The 19,546-nt window shown below is 33.1% G+C and overlaps 3 protein-coding genes across 3 annotated transcripts; all 3 read right to left on the reverse strand.

The window, feature by feature from the left end:
* Window positions 1-298: 298 nt before the first annotated feature.
* Window positions 299-1,975, reverse strand: LOC100242337 (blue copper protein). The gene is made up of 3 exons (XM_002285268.4): window positions 1,402-1,975; window positions 969-1,292; window positions 299-862 (listed from the first exon to the last, which is right to left on the reverse strand). The coding sequence occupies exons 1-3, from the start codon at window positions 1,580-1,582 to the stop codon at window positions 471-473; spliced, it is 897 nt and encodes a 298-aa protein (XP_002285304.1). The 5' UTR covers window positions 1,583-1,975; the 3' UTR covers window positions 299-470.
* A 1,428-nt stretch (window positions 1,976-3,403) lies between these two features.
* Window positions 3,404-4,864, reverse strand: LOC100268054 (blue copper protein). Its single transcript, XM_002282226.5, has 3 exons — window positions 4,418-4,864; window positions 3,977-4,330; window positions 3,404-3,894 (listed from the first exon to the last, which is right to left on the reverse strand). The coding sequence occupies exons 1-3, from the start codon at window positions 4,602-4,604 to the stop codon at window positions 3,521-3,523; spliced, it is 915 nt and encodes a 304-aa protein (XP_002282262.3). The 5' UTR covers window positions 4,605-4,864; the 3' UTR covers window positions 3,404-3,520.
* A 9,686-nt stretch (window positions 4,865-14,550) lies between these two features.
* LOC100264621 (umecyanin) lies at window positions 14,551-16,105 on the reverse strand. Its single transcript, XM_002285273.5, has 2 exons — window positions 15,820-16,105; window positions 14,551-15,133 (listed from the first exon to the last, which is right to left on the reverse strand). The coding sequence occupies exons 1-2, from the start codon at window positions 15,992-15,994 to the stop codon at window positions 14,790-14,792; spliced, it is 519 nt and encodes a 172-aa protein (XP_002285309.1). The 5' UTR covers window positions 15,995-16,105; the 3' UTR covers window positions 14,551-14,789.
* Window positions 16,106-19,546: the final 3,441 nt, after the last annotated feature.

A 19,546-nucleotide genomic window follows, 5' to 3' on the forward strand; every position in this document is an offset into this window, starting at 1 on the left:
GTGAAATTTATAGTGGTTGAGAATTTAATTTGCCTAACTAGGTCGTCATAGTGATGCAGCCGCGGCCACGGCCACTATTTCTCGGTTTTACATTGTCAGTTCATGAAGGGAGGTACAACTTACAAGTGGCCCTACGCCTGCGCATGAATTTAAGGAATCGGAGGAAAATGGTCCACCTTTTCAAGATCCATTCAGTCATTGTAGATGAGAATGGTGGTTTTGTCGACGTGTTCAAATCGGGCAGTCGTCAAGGACTTTTGAAACCAGACAAGGAGTGATGGAAGAGTGAAGAAGGAAATTTGAAAGTATGGAGTATGAATTTAATATTTTATATTGAAGATAATGATACATGAATCACAAACAGTAGCTGAAACATGGAAAAAAAAAACAGTCTTATTCTCTCTGAAAAATCACATCAAAATGAATCACGCTAGCTAGCAAGCCCTGTTTTTCTTTTATCGTAGAATCATCTAATACAACAATGCAGCTGCAACGGACAAGAGGGTAGCAGATAAACCGGCGACGGAGAAAGAGGGAGCAGAGCCTGGTGAAGGAGGGGTGGTAGAACCTGAAGGGGATTGTGATGGACCACCTGAGGGGGACGGTGATGTGGGAGTGGTGGAGCTGGAGGGTGGGGTGGTTGGACTTGTGGAAGAGTTGGTAGTGACGTTAATGGCCAACTTCTGGCCGAGGGAGCAGTGGCTACCGACGGTGCAGATGAAATAGTGTTCACCGGCGGTGTCAAGATCGATATCTGCAGGGCCTTCGGTTTCATGGGAGATGGGGTTTGTGCCATTGCAGGCAGTGAACGCCGCCTTTGTAACTTCGGCAACATCATGTGCTCCGGTTGTGAAATTGAATTCTGCAAAACATACAAACAGAGAATATGTCAGCCGGAGAAATTTCTTAATCGCTACAGCGTTTGAAGGGTTATCCAGCTTCCAAGTTAGATTTTTCCGTCAACTTACTCAGACTGTCTCCCACCACGAAGGTCTTGTTCGCAGCCCAGTTCTGGTAAGTAACGGCACCGCCCGAAGGAACAGTCCAACCCAAAGAGTCTCCGACGATGAACTCAGTCTCAGCTCTGGCAGCAGAGACGTTGACGGCCAGCTTCTGACCCAAGCTACAGTGGGTGCCCACGGTGCAGATGAAATAATGCTCACCGGAAGTATCAAGAGTGAAGTTTGCAGGACCTGTGGTTTTATGGGAGATGGGATTCGTGGAATTGCAGGCATCGAAGGCAGTCTTGGTAACCTTCGCCACATCATGTGCCCCAGTAGTAAATTCAAATTCTACAACCCAAAACACAAAACAAAACAAAACAAAACAAATCAAATCAATACAATCCACCACTTCTTTTATATAAGAAAGAGAAAAGCATAAATGAGTTTGTTTGTGTACCGAGAACGTCTCCGACAAGGAATGTCTCGCCGGCGGCCCAGTTCTGGTAAGCGACAGAACCGTTTGAAGGGACTGTCCACTTCAGGTCATCACCCACCTCGTGTGTCTCGGCCTTCGAGCTCTGTACCAGAGCTGCCACCACCATCACTGCAAAAACAACAGTACTGAATCTTCTCGCCATTGTTGCCTTGTGTTCTCTGAAATCTCAGGTCGCCCCCTCTCTCGGAACTGTCTCTGTTTTTGGCCGAGGAAGAAGAGCTCAAGATTGATGGAAAAATGGACCTGTCTCCAATCCATATAAATAGCGCCAAGGCTGGCCCGAGTCTTTGTAGATCTGGCCGTTGGATGGAGAGCACATGGACGACCAAGACTGCCGTTGTTACAACGAATGAGGTTGGATGATGGCTGGCTGGGCCCTATACCAGGAATAGGCCGATTCGTGTTTGGCAGCCGAGAATTGGGACTTTCCACAAGTACTGATTGCCGCGTTAGAACGCACCATCTATTTTTGACTTTTACAGTTGACTCGGCACGTGTCTTTTCGCTTTTTCTATTTCTATATAATCTTAATTTAAAAAATTAGAAATTTTTTTTTTAGGATGTGTGAATGGAATTTGGTTGTCATTAGTTTAATTTAGTGCTTAAAGTCGGTGTTTGGTTATTAATTTTACCGGTAATATTTTCCATCAACTTCCCTAATTATCTCCAAAAATATATTATCCTTTTTGAATTAAAATAATATCTCCATAAATGCAAAACTGTTATTTTTTTATATATTTATTCTTCTTTTTTATTTAATCTTTATATTTGTTTGATATTTTAACTTACCCTTTTAAACTCATTTTAATATTTTTAACATAATGGTTATAACAATAAAAGGCTAGAAAAGTTGATATAAAATTTAAAATATAGAAAGACAGAGTACCCCACTTCATATAATTATTTTTTCATCCATTCAACTTTTATCCTACCTAGAGTTTTAAAAAATATTTTATCTATCTCTCCTTTTCAGAGAGTTTATAAATGCATCCCTGAACTTCCTTTAGGTCTCGTCTTTTAATAAAAACTTTTAAAACATAAATGTTTCTTGGTGAAATCCCCAACTTACCCTTCAATAAAAAAAAAAAAGTTCGATCCAACAAGACACTCAAGGATCCAACATAGCTGAGATGTTTGGAGTTGAAGGATTGGGAGAACCAGACATCTCAATTATGTTTGATTTTCAAGGATCGAGCATCTCACTTATGTCAGATCTTTTTGGACTAGACATCTTAGTTATCTTTGATGTTCAAGGATTGAACATCTCAGTTATGTTTGACCTTTGAGAATCAAACATCTCATTTTATGTCAAAATCTTAGTTATGTCCAATCTTCTAGGATTGGACACCACGAGTTTGAGTTTTTTTATTTTTTTACTCCATTTACATGGGAGGTTTTCACGATTTCTCACTTATAAATTACACTTATATTTTTTCTAATTGTCTTTTCAATAATTTTTATAAAATACAAAATTAGTTATATTCATATAAAAAAAAAAACATGAAATTAGCTAGGAACATAACTACAATAGTTTTCTAATATCAAATAAACTTCAAACTAGATGATTTGTAGTTGAAAAGCAATGAGTTGAAAGATAAAAGAAAAAGAGTTTAGGGAGAGAATAATGAGAAGAATGTTTTGGGTTTTTCAAAATTGTGGGGTACATATATTTAAAAGTTTGTAAGTTTTTAAGTGGATGACAAAATAGGGTGAATGCAAAGAGAGTCTAGGAAGATGTATTTATAATTTCCTCTATATTTTTTTAGTAGATAATGATATATTATAATTTTCTAAAATTGGTTTTCTAATTTTATTTTGATTTTGAGCACAAATCAATATTTTATCATTTTAATAACAATGATATTTTTATTTATTTTTGCATTTTTTCTTTTATTAAAATGTTGTACATTATGGCATTTTTCCAAAATCTTGAACACTACTAGTCAAAATTGAAGAGGACTTGTATTGTAAACAGAGCTTATGGTATTAGTTGAATGGGAGAGTAATTATATTTTTCTTGAAAGACAAAGTCATGGTATATAAATTTCAACAACGTAGAAAAATGAGTAAATGCTAGAATTTAGTGCAGGAAAGCTACGGCAATAGATAACAAAGCGATAGCTCCGGCGACGATCCGGGACGGGGCTGAACTGGATGGGGGAGGAGCTGTGGGTCCACCTGCACTGGGAGAAGCGCCGACGGAGCTGGATGGTGGAGTGGCTGCGCCTGACGGAGATGGGGTGGTGCTTTTGGCGATGACGTTAATGGCTAGCTTTTGACCTAAGCCGCAGTGGAGCTCGTAGGTGGAAGAGAAGTAGTGCATGCCGGTGGTGGTGAGAGTGATTGTCGTTGGACTGGTGGCATAGACGGTGATGGTGCTGCTGGTGTTGCAGGAGTCGTAAGCCTCCTTTGTCACCACCGCTACGTCCTGTGTTCCGTTGATGAAGTTGAAAACTGCACCAAAACGGAGAAAGAAAAACCATGAGAAAGAGAGAGAAAAGGAGAGGGAGAAGAGGTGTTATTTCTGGTTTCTTACCGAGACTGTCGCCGACGATGAAGATCTTGTTGTAAGCCCAAGTAGAGTAGGCAACTTCACCAAGAGGAGGGACGACCCAACCCAATATGTCTCCTACAGTGTAGGTCACCGGCGAGCGTGGAGAAGGAGGAGGACTGGGCCCTGCAGAAGAATCAATCACCTTAATGGCTAGCTTTTGTCCCAATGGGCAGTGCCTGTCCATAGTGCCAATGAAATAGTAATCCCCCACCGTGTCCAAAGTAAAGTTGGCCGGACCAGTTGTTTTGAGGGAGATTGGGTTGGTGGAGTTGCAGGAATCGAAACCTTCCTTGCTAACTCTAGCTACATCTTGTTCTCCAGTAGTGAAATTGAACACTGAATTCAAAAACCAGAGTATCACATAAGCCCCCAAAAAAATCAAACACCCATATAGAATTTATTAGCTTTCAATCAAAGTGTTACCCAATATGTCGCCAACCACAAAAGTCTGGGTATCAGCCCAGGTGGCGTAGGCGATGGGGCCGCCGGGAGGCACCAGCCACCCCAAGCTATCACCAACAACATGAGTAGTCTGTGCCACCACCACTGCAGTGTGTAAGAGTGCAGCCAGTGCCACCACCACAAGGGCTGCTCTGATCTTTGTAGTCATATCTTTGTATTATTCTGGGGTTTTGTATTTATTTGTATTGAAATTTGAAACAGAGGAGTGAAAGAGGAGTTGGCTTCTGTCCCTTTTATAGAGCTAGAAAAATGGGGGAAGAATATGTATCTTGGGTGGCCCTGCTCTGTTCTACAGAATTTCCTACTATACTTCAGCTTCAATTTCCAGTATGGACGGCCAGAAATTGCATCCGTCTCAAGAGTCTTGAGTATTTTTGGACTTCAGGGAAAGTTCTATTTGCGTGTGGAACCCCCACATTATCTCATATTTTATTAGAACTTCTCGAAGGTCTTCTTTACATCAAAATATTTTACTCCCAATAAATTGGTCTATTTTTACTCCCAATTATATATCAACTGGGTGTAAGCTTCACTGATTCTTCTGTCACGAGAAAATACGAGACATATTGACTTTAATACAACTGATGGCCATGGCCTATCTCCAATGGGGACTCTCCCTTTATTTCCACCAAAACCCTAAACCTTATGGTACAAAGAGCCGTGTGTCATTAAAATAAAGTGATTTTCCATAAAAAAAATTGATGGAAAATAAAATGGGTTTCTATAAAAAAAAAAATATTAAAGGGGTATGATTACCAAGCCAAAGTTTGAAAAACAAAAAAACAAACAAATTAAAATCTGTAAATTCAATGAAGATTGACTTGAATTTGTATTATTAGCCCATTTTCTTATACTATAATCTTTGTATTTAATTAATCAAGAGGTGTTAGTGGTGGAGTAGGTGAGTCACACCTAAAAATAAAATAAAATTAAGGGTTTGTTTGATAACTATTTTCAATAATAGTTTTTTGTTTTTTAAAATAAAAAATCATAAAAATACGTTTAATACTTAAAAACTATTTTCTACTTGTTTTTTGTTGTTTTAACTTGTTTTTTTTTAAAGATTGTTTAAAAAAATAATTATACAAACATATAAAATAATTAAAAATAAAATATTAGATATAAAAATTATTTATAAAACATATTTAAAGATATTCAAAACAAATTAACAACATTTTAAGTTTTTTAAATGACTTTGTTTTACAAAACATCAAATAATAGTTTTAAAAAACTGTTCTAAAAAACTATTTTCGAAAACAGTTATCGAGCCAGTCCTAAAATATTAGGAGGAATTAATTTTAATTGAAGCTTGGTAGTGACACAAATGGGCCTGCAATTAAGGTGAGCAAGAATAACTCAAAATAAAACAAAGAAAATGAACATTTAAGTCAGGCAAGTAGGGTGCTCAAAAATCAAGGAATCCGGCTACCTTGGAAAATCAGAACATTTGAATGATTCTTAGGTAGGTGTTAAACCATTTTCGTGTGATTAAACATTTTTGCAAGAAACCTCAAATTTCTAAGTCGATAATTTGAAATCATGTGAAAAGCGGCACTGAAAGTCTGAAAGGGAATATGACGCTTACTTTTGATGTTGGAAATTGGCTTGTTATTATCCGGGCCGTGCACGACATCTTCTTCCACAATCTGTTATTTTCCTTCTCCTATCGACATCTTATTCCACAATATGTTATTTTCCTTCCCCTGTCGACATCTTATTCCACAATGTGTTACTTTGACTCCTAAAGATAAGGGGCCGTGTGTTTTAACTCTTAGGTTAATCTATTTATTAAATTTCATCTTCATGTTTGAGTTGAAGTCTTTTTGACGCATTCAATTTATTATTTTATGTTGAAACTATTACTTCTTTGCTAATTTGCATCACTATTTAAGGGTTTTACTTTAAATATATATATTTTATTTTAAATATAGTATATTGGAAAATAATTTCAATTTTATGAAAACTTTGTGCCATACTAGATTTTCACATGGAGAAATTATAAAGGGTGTCTCTTGAAATTATGAAAGATATTTTTTGAGAGATACTTTTACTATAAATTTAATTTTGTAGAATTATAGAAAATATCTTTTGAATAAATATGTTTAGTATAATTTTTTTATTTATTGTGTGATGGATATAAAAATTGTGGAATATGTCTTTTCAAGAGACACCTTTAATATAATTTATTCATTTATTTATTTATTGTATGGTTGATATGAAAATTATGAAAAATGTTTATTCAAGAAAAACCTTTAGTTTAAATTTAATTTTGTGGAATATAGAGAATGTCTCTTAAAAAAATACCTTTAGTATAATTTTTTTTTTTCACCATGTGATTGATATAAAAATTGAGGAAGATGTTTATTCAAAAGACACTTTTAATATAAATGCGATTTTGTAGAATTGTAAAATATGTCTCTTAGTATAAATTCAATTTTTTTTCTTCACTATACAACTGATATGAAAATTGTGGAATATGTCTCTTCAAGTCACACTTTTAGTATAAATTTAATTTTTTAATATGTATGACTGATAAAAAAATTATGAAGAAGAGATACTTTTAGTATTAATTCAATTTTTTAATATGTATGATTGATAAAAAAGTTATGGAAAAATGTTTCTTCGAGAGACATCTTTAGAATAAATTCAATTTTATGAAATTATAAAAAGTATTTCTTGAGGGGACACCTTTAATAAAAATTCAATTTTTTAACATGTTTCATTAATATGAAAATTATGGAAAGTCTCTCTTGAAGACACTTTCCGAGGTGACAAAAAATACCATAAATTTGTCAATAGTTTTGTAACTACCACTTTTTAAGAATTTTTTTTCTCAAACTAGCAATAGAAATTTAAAAAAAAAAAAAAAATCCAAATGGTCTCAAATTTTCTTTTTGAAAATAATTTTTAATTGTTTTTAAATTTTAATATATATTTTTTCTAAATCTTAATTAATTTAATAATTTTAATTTTAATTATAATGAGTTTATAAAATAGAAGATAAATTAAAATTTTAATTTTACATTTGTTTACAATTTTATTTATTTTTAATTATAAAAAATAATTTTTAAAACATATAACATTTTACTTTAACTAGTTTAATTATTTAACCTTTTTAATTATATATAAGATATTTATAATTAAAAATGAATTCTTTTTTAAAATATATAAAATTTAAAACTTTATATGGGTTAAATAGATTAGGTCATTTCGTATACAGTATGGGCATACAAAAACTATTTGACTGAACTGACTGATCAAAGTTTAAATATTTATACACAACTATATATTATACAATATCAAGTTGTTACATTATTAATTTGGTGCATATTTTCCTTATCCGGTTGGACTCCAAATTATACCTACTTTGTTTTTTTCCATGATTATATAATATCTATTGGTACACACTTACATTGACACGAATGTTAATTGTTATTGTTTTCTAAAATCATTATTAAACAGACTCTTAATATGACTGACATTTGGACCAATATTTCTAAAATCAATTGTTCAACTAGTGGACCAATCGGTTAACCAATTTCTCAACTAGTACTAGATATTACCACTTTCCCAATTTTGAGGCTTTCCTTCCGGTGTGACTAGTTGACTATTTGGAGCCTAAATATATGCTCCAAAGGCATAAAAATTACATGATTATATGATACTTAAGACTCAAAATATCCAACTTAATTTAGTAATACTAGTACCCTAGCCATGAATATATGTCTATTTTGAGTTTAATTGTAGGATAAAGGGATAAAGAAAATGCAAACAAATAAATTAAGATTCATAAACCAAGGTAGAGGAATGAGTCAAATAATCAAGAGAGAGACTTAAAGCTCATAAAAGATGAGATGAATCCAAGCCAAGGCATAAGGATTATGGTATGAGCCTAAAAAATAAGTAATGAAGACCATGGATAAACATGAGAGAGTATACGATCACGTTAGAGAGATTTGGAACAATAATCAAGCTCTAGGAAGCAAGGTGGCTCAAGCTAAAATAATAGTCAAGAGTTGGAATTAAATTCTAGGTGTCAGCTCCCATGATATTTTGGTGATTTTTGGTATATATGGTTTCAAAGATTAAGAAGTCAAAACCTAATTGTGGACCCCGTATTTTGCACGATGTGTTCCAACTTGATGGCGAACTTGCTTTTTATTTGAAAAATGATTTATTTATTAAGAAAATGACTTGGAGTTGCCACTTATTTTTATTTTATTTTTAAAGGGTAAACAAAATAAGAAAGAAAACCCTAAGTGTGACTCCTTATTTGGAAAAGATGGTCTGCGAAAAACCAAATCGGGGCTCAAGGGTCATGTTACTTATTGAGAAGGTACGATAAAAACCGTAGCACCCCTCTAAGTCCCTAAAAACGGGTCTCTACTAATAAAATGAAGCACGTGTGACAATTAGTTGATTAAACGTGGATATCAAAATATGATCATACACTGGGAGCCAAAACAAAGCGTAGAGAATGGTCAGAGTGAGAACGGATGTGTACCTTGGCAGCAAGCGAACAATGCGCTATCATGAAATGAGGTTAGTGCATAAGAATGAACGTAAAATATATCACATGCACTACCAAACAGAATATGAAATCACTTATGGCACACATGACATTTCACTCAAGTTCATTTTTATTTTGAGTAAAACTTCTTTGATGTTGGGCCTCCTACCAAAGCCCAATTTATCTTGCATGAGTTGGTCTGACAAATTTCATTATTTCGGAATTATGAAGAATTCTTTCTTACTTATGTAGAATCAAGAGAAACAGAAGGTTATTTGGAAACCAGAGTGAAATTAAAACTCTTTGAGAGAAAACTGGATTGTTGAAATCTATTTAAAAATTAGAGTCTCGAAAATTATTTGAAAATTGAAGTCTTAGGAATTAAATTTAAGAATTGGAATTTTGAAAATTAAATTTGAAAGAAATTAAAAATTTTAAAATTGTTTGAGAATTAAAGTTTTGAAAATTAAACTAAGGAATTGGAACTTTGGAAATTAAACTTGAGAGAAATTAGCAAATTATTTGAGAATTAGAGTTTTGAAAATTAAACTTAAGAATTGGAATTTTGGAGATTAAATTTGAAAAAATTTAAAATTCTGAAAATTATTTGAGAAGTAGAAACTATGAAAATTAAATTATAAAAATTGGAATCTTAGAAATTATTTGAATGTGGAATTTTTAAAAATAAATAAATAAAATGATAATAATAATAAATAAATAATTGTGAGAATTGGAATTTTGAAATTGGAAATTAAGTTCGGAATCTGGAAAATTGGAATTTCAGAAATTGAGAACTAAATTTAGAAATCGGAATTTTGAAGAATTATCTAAAGATGGAATTTTTAAAAATAAATAAATAAATAAAATAATAATAATAACGAAAATAATAATGATTAAATAAATAAATATGAAAATTAGAATTTTGGAAATTGGAAATTAAATTTGGAGATATGAATTTTGAAAAATTGTTTAATGATAGAATTTTTAAAATAAATAAATAAATAGAATAATAATAATAACGAAAATAATAATTAAATTTTGAAGACTAGAATCTTGGAAAATTATTTTGAGAATGGAATTTCGAAAAATTAAATTTCAAAAATTGGAATCTTAAAAAAATATTTTGAGAATGGAACTTCGGAAAATTAAATTTCGAAAACTGGAATCTTAAAAAAAAAAATTTGAGAATGGAATTTTAGAAAATCAAATTTTGAATATAGAATTTTAAAAAATTAAATTAGGAAATTGAAATATTTGAAAATGACATTTTAAAATTAAAAAAAAATTAAATTTGGAAACGTGTGAGCTTAAAGGGTCCAAAAAGGAATATGGGCATGTATGCCCAAAGATGGCCCACCAAAAGTCTTCCATTGATTTTATTGCCATGTAATGATTCCTAGACATGAAGTAGCTTACATGCCTTGTAACTTCAACCCAGCTCTAACTAGCCTTCTCAAAGCATTTTGCTACTAATTCAACTTTCCTTTCTTTTCACAGCTCCTCGAATTAATGGTATGTTATCCAACAGATCAGAGCAACCCTAGGTGGAAGTGCACCACTTGATGCACACCATGGACAGTCAACAGGAACAGAGGAAAATCACAGCAAAAATAACAACCATAGAAACAAGACATAAACATAAATCACCGGGTCAACAAGTGAAGCTTCACTTCATGAGTTACCAATGAACTTGAGAGCTGATGTATAGAAATCTCAAAATGGGGTCCAAAATAGGAATGTAAATAATACCTCTAAATGCTGGAAATCTGGTATAAAACAGAGACAAAGAAACCAGAACCTAACCTAAACAGTGGAAGCATAAAAACAATCTCAGGCTCAACAATAACATGATGGTTTCTGATATTCAGATTCAGTCAACAAAATAATATGTAGAAACCAAAAGGAAACAATATGAAGATAGGAGAACATGAAGCTTTAGTAATTGTACCCGGGCAACTCCCATCAAGCATTGCTTTGCCTGGTTTCCAGCTCTTAATCTCATCTCCAAAATGATCCCCACTCATTTTTCCCCTCAAACTCCCTCTTGTTTCTCAATTTTAGCTGGGTGTTTTTTTTTTTTTTTTTTTTTGAGGCTCTCTCCTTCTCTCTAGATATCACCTCAATCTTCCCTTATCAGCTCCCACCCGTTCCACTACTCCTGCCATCACCTTCTGAAGCTCCAACCACCGCCATGGCAATGGTCACATCCTCCCCCACACGTCCCATGCTGCTTGTTTATCTCCAAAGTCAGCCCCCACTCTAAACGAGATTTCCAGCTTTCCGCAGGTGGTCCCAAAAACAAAAGAAAAGCCATTGGTTTTTGAAGGGATCTATACTAACACTTATAATGGTGTGTAAATTTGAGTTGAAATGAGAGAGATATGATCATTAGAAGTAAGTCATAAAAGGGTAGAAATCCAACTCAAAATTTACAAGACTATTTCAAACTTATCCTTGTCAATTTAAGACTCAATATTTTGGCTCTCCAAAAGCACTTACCAATTCAAAATAGATCTCAAACGCACTATGGATCTCAAATTTAGGGTTTGCTTTTGCTTTAAGCTTCATTTCAATTCAAAATAAATTCTAAACATTTTAGCCAATTTCAATTCACAACATTTTCATATTTTTGAACAATTTGATGTAATTTTTGAAATAATTGGCTAATTAGAAGGTGTTACATATTTTTGTTAGGATTATGTTATCTATATTTGCTTTGTTTTAGGGTTTAGACAAAGTAGTTTATAGGGGGGAAATGTGAGGCTCTTGTTTTTAATTTTTTTTCTTAAAAAAAGTCTAGTTTTCTTTTCTTTTATTTATTTATTTTTTCATTTATTTTCTTGACAATCAAACATGGTTTGTGAAGAAATGTCCTTCATCACGTTTGTCTAATTTGATGTGATTTGAAAATGTTAACATGAAGGTAAAAAAATCCAAATGAGGAGTAACAATAGCCCAATAAGTATTGTTTGGTTTGACTATGTCTTTAGGCTTATATTGGTAGAAATAAATATTTTGTGTTAGTTTACCTTAGATAAAGTATAAAGGATTTTTACCAATGTACTAGTAATTCTTGGGAAGATCTTGATCATTGATTAATTGAGTCTAATCTTACTATTAATGAATCTACAATATGGATGTAGGCTGTAAATGCTTAAAATTGAAAACTAAATTAATCATCATATTTAATTGGTTTACTAATTTCATTTTCCATAGTTCAAATTCCATGATGTGAATTGGTCTTAAGATTTAAATTTAATCTCAAGTAGACTTTGATCCTACATTGTCTCTCGCATTTATAATTATATAATGGTATTTACTTAGTTTCATTTTTGTTATGCATTATATTATTACTTAAATTGTCTTTTGTATTCATAATTGCATAATTTGTGAAAGGAGACCAATACCTAAATCACCTCCTTTTCAATTGTATACTTAGGTTGTATTAGCATCCTATTTCTATTCTAACATGATATTTTCAATTTTTTTTTTATATATTTCCTTAAAATCAGACTATCAATATTTTTGTATTTTTCAATATTTTTTTTGGTTTAAACAAGGGACTAAAAATAATATTTCGTTTTATTATCATCAAAATCAATTTTAAGAAATCTTAGACTAACATTGTGTTTCTACCTAAGAGGACTTTCAAGATCTTTTGAGAGCTTTGGATTTAGGATAGAGTAATGATAGATAGTTAATTTTTTTAAGGAGAAAAGTTTACATCTAAACTCTATTTCCTTTATTAGTCATGTAACCTTAGGATACCTTATTTTAGAAAAACCACATTTTTTTTTCATAAGTTTTAAAAAGATGTCTAATAAAAAATAAATGGGGTGCTTAAGCATCTTAGGACACTAGAGTGTCCCTTGTTGGATGCTTGAGCCTCCATTGAGGTTTCCTCTTTTTCATGCTTAAAGTTTGATCAATCACTTACCACTGCTTTTAAGCGTATGTTACTTGCATTTTCAACTTAGATACAACTAAAATTCACTTTCAATTTTGTCATTATTTTTTTCCCAAATTCATCTTGAAATGTACTTACCTAAACTTTTTAGTATAGAGCTTTTAACTTGTTTTTTAAACATATAAATCTTAATGGAAGTTAAATAGTTTTACATTAGTGATTTGTGGAGCAAAATTACTAACCTAACTATTACATTAACAAATATGATTGTGATTTAACTCATATATAACTTTTAAAAATGTGTTATTGATTCACGAGGTTAGGGAAAAAGGTGAATAGGTAATCCAAATTTTTTAACCAAATTTTACATTTTCAAACTCAATTTTCTTAAACTATGATTATTAATTAGCCCAATGGTATCTAAGAATATATCAAACATATCAAGAATAATAAATCACAAAATAGACAAGGAAAAACCACCTATAGTTTCAACCAAAACCTCCACATATATAAAAACCATGGATTTATTGACTGCAAAATTGATTTGTTAAATATAAAATAAGAGTATACAAATTTACCTAGTCTAAGGACTACCGAATCCCCATAAACTTGTGCCTAGTTCTAGCTTGTAGCAACCTATACTTATTCTTTATGTTTGCAACATGATACTTCCTCATGCTAGCTTAGGGGTTTGAATCGTCAATCTTTACCTTTCATACTCAAAAAGACTTTCAAGTTCACTATTGAAAGATTTTTCTTAAGAGTTTCAAACTTAGGGTAAAGTCGTGATAAATCTTCTACTTTTTTTCAAGGATCCATGGAAAAAATGTTTCCATTTTGTTTTTATATATAAATCCTAATTTTTAGTTGTCACATGAAAAAAAACATTTTTTTAAAAGAAAAATAGATTTTTTTTTCATAACTTTCAAAATTTTTTAGGAGCAATCATGGGGTACTTGGGTGTGGTGCTCTCTAAGGTAATGCTTGAGCTCTTTAGAGAGCTTGAGTGTCCCATGTTGAAAATTTGAGCTTCTTGTGTGCATTTTTCTCCTTATGAGAACAAACTTTGTTTGATCACTCCTAGTTGCTTTCAATCATTGTTTGTTCACCTTTTTAGTTCAATTATAACTAAAATGCATTAACAACTTGTTTTATTTTAAATTCAAAGTTGAAAAATATTTACCCAAGTCTTCAATTGTAGAGTCTTTAACTCGATCATAAAGCATGTGTCTTTAAGGAAATGAAATAGTTTTGAATGAGTAATGTTTGAAGCAAAATCGTCAAGCTAAACAAACACATTACCGACCTTTTTCAATTATCGCATTATTGTGACACAATTATAATTGAACCAATATAAGATCATCTTATTTGCTTGGTTGTAAATTTTAAGAATTATTTAAGAAAGTTCTCATTATTAAATTATATTAACTGTATCATATTTCAATAAATTTTAAACTAAAAGTGTTGATTAAGTTAAACCAGCTATGATCACACCAAGCGGATGATTCTATATGTTTTGCAGAAATATAAAACATATCAAATGAATGACTCAATGAGGTTTTGTCCCACCAAAAGATGGTTCAGAGTAAGCCTATGACCAGATTCTCCAATACTATCGTTGCTTGAGTATGATTTTGATGCCCTGGGATGGGGGGGATGGATGGTTCAAATTGAACCTGAAAAGGCCTTTTGTAAAGTGATCTTTATTGTGATTATGTTTGAAAATGGCAACTGGGGAGTAAAAATGAAGAAGAATGATACAACTACACTGTTCTACATACTGATCTATATATATGTAGATCAAAACCATAACAGGCATCACAAATGAATCAAGTACCATCTGGGGTATGAAGTCTGAACTACCATGAAGTATAGTGGTGGAACACAGAACGCATCTGTATGCACTAAGAATTAAACTACCACAGGATACCTGTGGCAATAGACATGAAGATAACAGAGAAGGTGGCAGCAGCTAGAGACGGGGCAGAGCTCGGAGGAGGTGGCGGGGAAGGAGTACTGGTGGTGCCTGGAGGTGATGCCGGGGATTCGCTAGAAGATGCAGAGACGGAGATGGAAAGCTTTTGTCCCTGGCTGCAGTGGCTGCCCACCGTGCAGAAGAAATAATTCTCTCCTGTAGAATTGAGCGTGTAGTTTGCAGGGCCAGTATAGAGCGTGGTGAGTGGACTGGAAGAGTTACAGGCATTAAAAGCTTCCTTGGTGACTTTGGCCACATCATGTGATCCGGTTGTGAAGTTGAAGACTGCGAATGAAACAGTAGGATCATCAAAGATAAATACGGTTATCCATAGGGATTATTATGAGAACAAAGAAATATGGATTCCATTAAAGCTGCCTTCTAACCATGAATGCATAATTGAAGAGAAATTAATATCAATTTGGCAGTGTTTTCAGAAAATACTTTTAGAGAAATATAATTTAAAAAGCACTTTTAGTTTTTCTTAGAGTGCATTTGATAGTGATTTCAAGAAATGTTTTTAAAAAAGACTAAAAACACTTCATAAAATCACTGTTAAACGCACTCTTAGAATTCGTTTGACAATGATTTTAAGAAACGTTTCTAATATTTTTAATATTTAAAAAATTTTATAATTTAAATATTAGAAATATTATAAACGTTTTCTAGAATCACTATTGAAACTGGATTTCTCTCGGAAGCGCTTATAGAGAAAATGCTAAACTTAAAATATATATATATTGACAATATTTTTAATAATGAATTATATAACACAAACAATTTTTGGAATCGGTTGTCCAAAAATCATCTTAAATGATTCTTCAGATTTGTAAAAGCGACTTTCAAAACACTAATTTTTGTAAGAAAACGTTTTTAAGCATTATGAAACATTTTTAACCCCTCTCAAAATCACTCCCAAACCGGAGAGGAGGGGGAAAGTGTTTCCTAGTTTCCTCTATTTAGAAGCTCACCTAGAGTGTCACCAACGCGGAAGGTATAAGCAGAAGCCCAGGTGGAGTATGCTGTGGTGTTGGGAGGGACGCGCCAGGACAATTCGTTTCCAACTTCATATGTTTCTGCAGCTGTTCTATGAAGCACTGATGCTGCTACTAGAACAACCAGCACCATATTCACTCTTCCAGCCATCTTTTATCTTAGTTTGTGGTGGATGTTGAGTTCTGTTCCATACTTCCTTATCCGTATATATATATATAGAGAGAGAGGAGGTACCCACTCCTCATGAAAGTCAAATCTTAAGGTCTTCTGATCCATGGAGGAAACCGCGTGGAAAATCATGGCCTGCTGGGTGGTAGTTGCTTTCCATGGTGGCAGTACAGTGACATCAGAAGCAGCATATCAAGTCGATGAAACTGCTCCTCCATGGCCCCACCCCAGCCTGCAGATAAGCTCATTCAGACTATTCCGCGTAAGAACAAGTCAAGTCAAATTTTGGCCCCCTAATTCTTATTTAACGTAACTTTAGGTTAAAAGATATAGAGGATTCCGTGAGAAACAACTGAGAGTATATTCTGTGAGTGACAAAGGTGTTTACAAATGATTTATGGCAAAATTTTCTTAGGGAGACAACAACCCAAAAACAATGGCACAGAATTAGATGCAATCTGTCTTCTTTTTCCCCTTTTTGGTAGAGAAGAAAAAGATGGGGATCTTGGTAATTTGTAGGGTGCCATTTACTATAGGCAGATGGATGAAGACACTAAACAGAATGACATGCCTAGAGCCACAACAAAACGTAGAGACACTCTCTTGTTTCTCCATGGGAATGGAACAGCTAGCACCAACACAACCAAACCTGCCACGAACCTTGACTCCTTCTGGAATCCGTTAGTCCATCAATTGCTTACCTTTGAGACATTTACTTATTTTCCTTTCCCCTTGGAAGGTTGATTTCCAAAGACAACTCTGTTTTTTTGGGTCCAAATGTTCCATAAAGTTGCAGGCAAGAGAACAATTATATCAAAATCAGGAATCAATACACCTTTTTTTCTATTAGTTATACTGAAGATGATGCCTATCAGAATGCATTATTTCCCTTCAGTTATCCAAGAATAAAGCGATACTTTTAAATTCTGATACCCAATAGGGGTGACAAGATCTTTTCAATACAAACTTCGATGCAGAACACCTAGCTATTCTGGTGAAAAACATATGCAACAAACAATATTGTATGAGAATCTCTCCCCTAAAACATCCCCATTTTACTATATTTGATGCATGATTTCTTGACTAATTCAAGGCACAGCATGGTATTGATATCATCACCACCATCGTCCAAGGGACTTGGTCTCCACCATTATCCAGAATAAATTTAAAAGACATTTTTTTAAAAGAGACGGCAGATTATCTCAAGAAAGTCTACCAAGATTTTGGCTTTGTCCTGCTTCTGTTTATCTATTAGTCAGACATAACAAGCCCAAGCAATAAAAAATTCCCTCTTTTGACAGGGTCATCGAAATGCCAATCTTGCAGAAAGCTACGGTGGTGTTTGTTTTTTTGGCTTTTTACTGAAAGCAATTTAGTTTTAGAATTTAGATCGTTTGTTTTTCTACTTTTTCATGACTTATTATAAACTTTTTACTAAATAGAAAAAGCCAAAATATGTAGCTTTTTCTAAATAGAAAAAATAACATATTGATTTTTTTTACTTTTTAATACTTAATAGAAATAAAATACTACAAAAACAAACAACCTAATATTTAACACTATTAAGCATTAAGGTTCTATTTAGAATTAAGTAAAAAAACAAACACCACCTACCTCTTTTTAGTTTTTCTTCATAGAACTACCATGTTGAATGTAATGTGTTATTGGAAACCCAATAGAGTTTTTATTGTTATGGAAATGGCCAGAGGCATCAATTCAAGAATACAATGATTTATAATTTGGCAGCATACCACACCTTAAATACAACTAAAATGAAATTTACAGCTTAAAATTGTTTCCTAAGTTCTGTTTATAGAACCCAATTCATTTTTGAGTAGCATCCAACAATTTCACTGTTTGAGTCACCACAGCTTGGTTTGTTGTCCAACAAGAGTTCCTGGAAAAAGTTCAAACTCACAGATTTCACCTCGATATATCTCCTTCAATAAGGCTTAAATCCTTTTGTTTCTCTTTCACATTCATGTGCCCTATTGTGCAGGTTCTAGGAAGCAACCATGGTCGCTGTTGATGGTTTGTGAATCGTTAGTTTAAATTTGTTATCAGTTCAGTTTGATCTTTTTCACATATCAACAATTCTCTCTAGAGACTAGAAAGATTCAACCCTCAGCATTTTTAATTGCTACTTGCATGCTTGTCTTCCATAATCTCCATTTGACTTGAATCTAAAACGTTTGAGGGACATGAGGATTCATTTCATATCTTAAAGTCTGACAAAAAAGACAATGATGGAAATTAAGATGTCATTGTCTGAATGTATTTTCTACAAAACAAACATTTAGAAACTAAAATTTCACATGATCATATAATTGAGTAAAACCTATAGACCTGAAACGATTGAGAGCTCTTCCAGGCTAAGGTTTAACTAGCCTGCACCAGTTATAGAACTACTAATTGGAAAAACTGCTCTTCAAATAGTGAAAGAGAATCATTAAATTGAGCACTCTCCAAGAGTGACATCAATATGTCCATCTTGAATAATTCTCTGCTTATAAAGCTTTGATTTTCTTCATTTGAAATAAAGATATAAAATAAGAAACCTTAAAACAAGGGGTTATTATCTCCCTTGTTTACATTTTCTTCTGATGATAACTCTGTCCAGTTGATTTAATGAGTGACTAAGTCGTCTACAAAACATGCCACAAGGTTCTCACCAGTGACTCACAAATCAAGTAAAAGGAGAAAGGATTTTGCTCCCATCCCTAAGGGTTCTCTTTGGTTTCTAAGAAATTAAACCCTTTGTTAAGACATTAGTGATACATAATTAAAAGAGCAAATGACATATCATTTATCAATGAATTCTAACTAACCCAAGATATAAAAACACACTACGATGATTTGAATATTTCTTGCAGAAAACCACCTCAACAAGCATTTAATGTAATAAATTCAGGAAAAGTCGTCGTTTATGTAATTTAGTCAATAGAATATATGCATTTAATTTTAGAAAAAGAATAGTTAGTACCTAATCCCACCTCAGTATGATACAGAATATTGATATAGGTTAGCAAGTTCAAATGGTAATTTGGATTTGGATGTCATCACAGCTCTTTGGACATCACAAGGGATGTCCACGAGCAATTAAGACAGAGAACAGAGACCTTTGGTTTCTACAAGGTTAAGAGGGAGAATTATATTTGGTGGCATCTTACATGGAACATGGTTTATCTAAGTTCACCTTCTAGATCATCACCAATCCTTGAACAGTTGACTCTACTGTATCAAATACTAAATGACAAGGGGAATGTTCAAACGGTCCCTACAACGTCAATAGTGAGAAAATACATTTGGAGTCATCTTTCATAGAACATGGTTTATCTTTGTTCACCTTTTAGACCATCACCTATCCTTCCATCTGTTGACTCTACTGTATCAAATACTAAATGACAGAGCTCACTTCACTTTCTCAACTGTATTTTGCCTAAGGTACTTGTCACTGCCAAATAACAGAGGAATGTTCTTAGGCCTGAGACAGTGTGAGACTCTAAATCTGTTACCAGGTATGCCAGTTTTTTC

Source organism: Vitis vinifera, chromosome 11 (assembly GCF_030704535.1).
Source record: "Vitis vinifera cultivar Pinot Noir 40024 chromosome 11, ASM3070453v1".
Taxonomy (NCBI): domain Eukaryota; kingdom Viridiplantae; phylum Streptophyta; class Magnoliopsida; order Vitales; family Vitaceae; genus Vitis; species Vitis vinifera.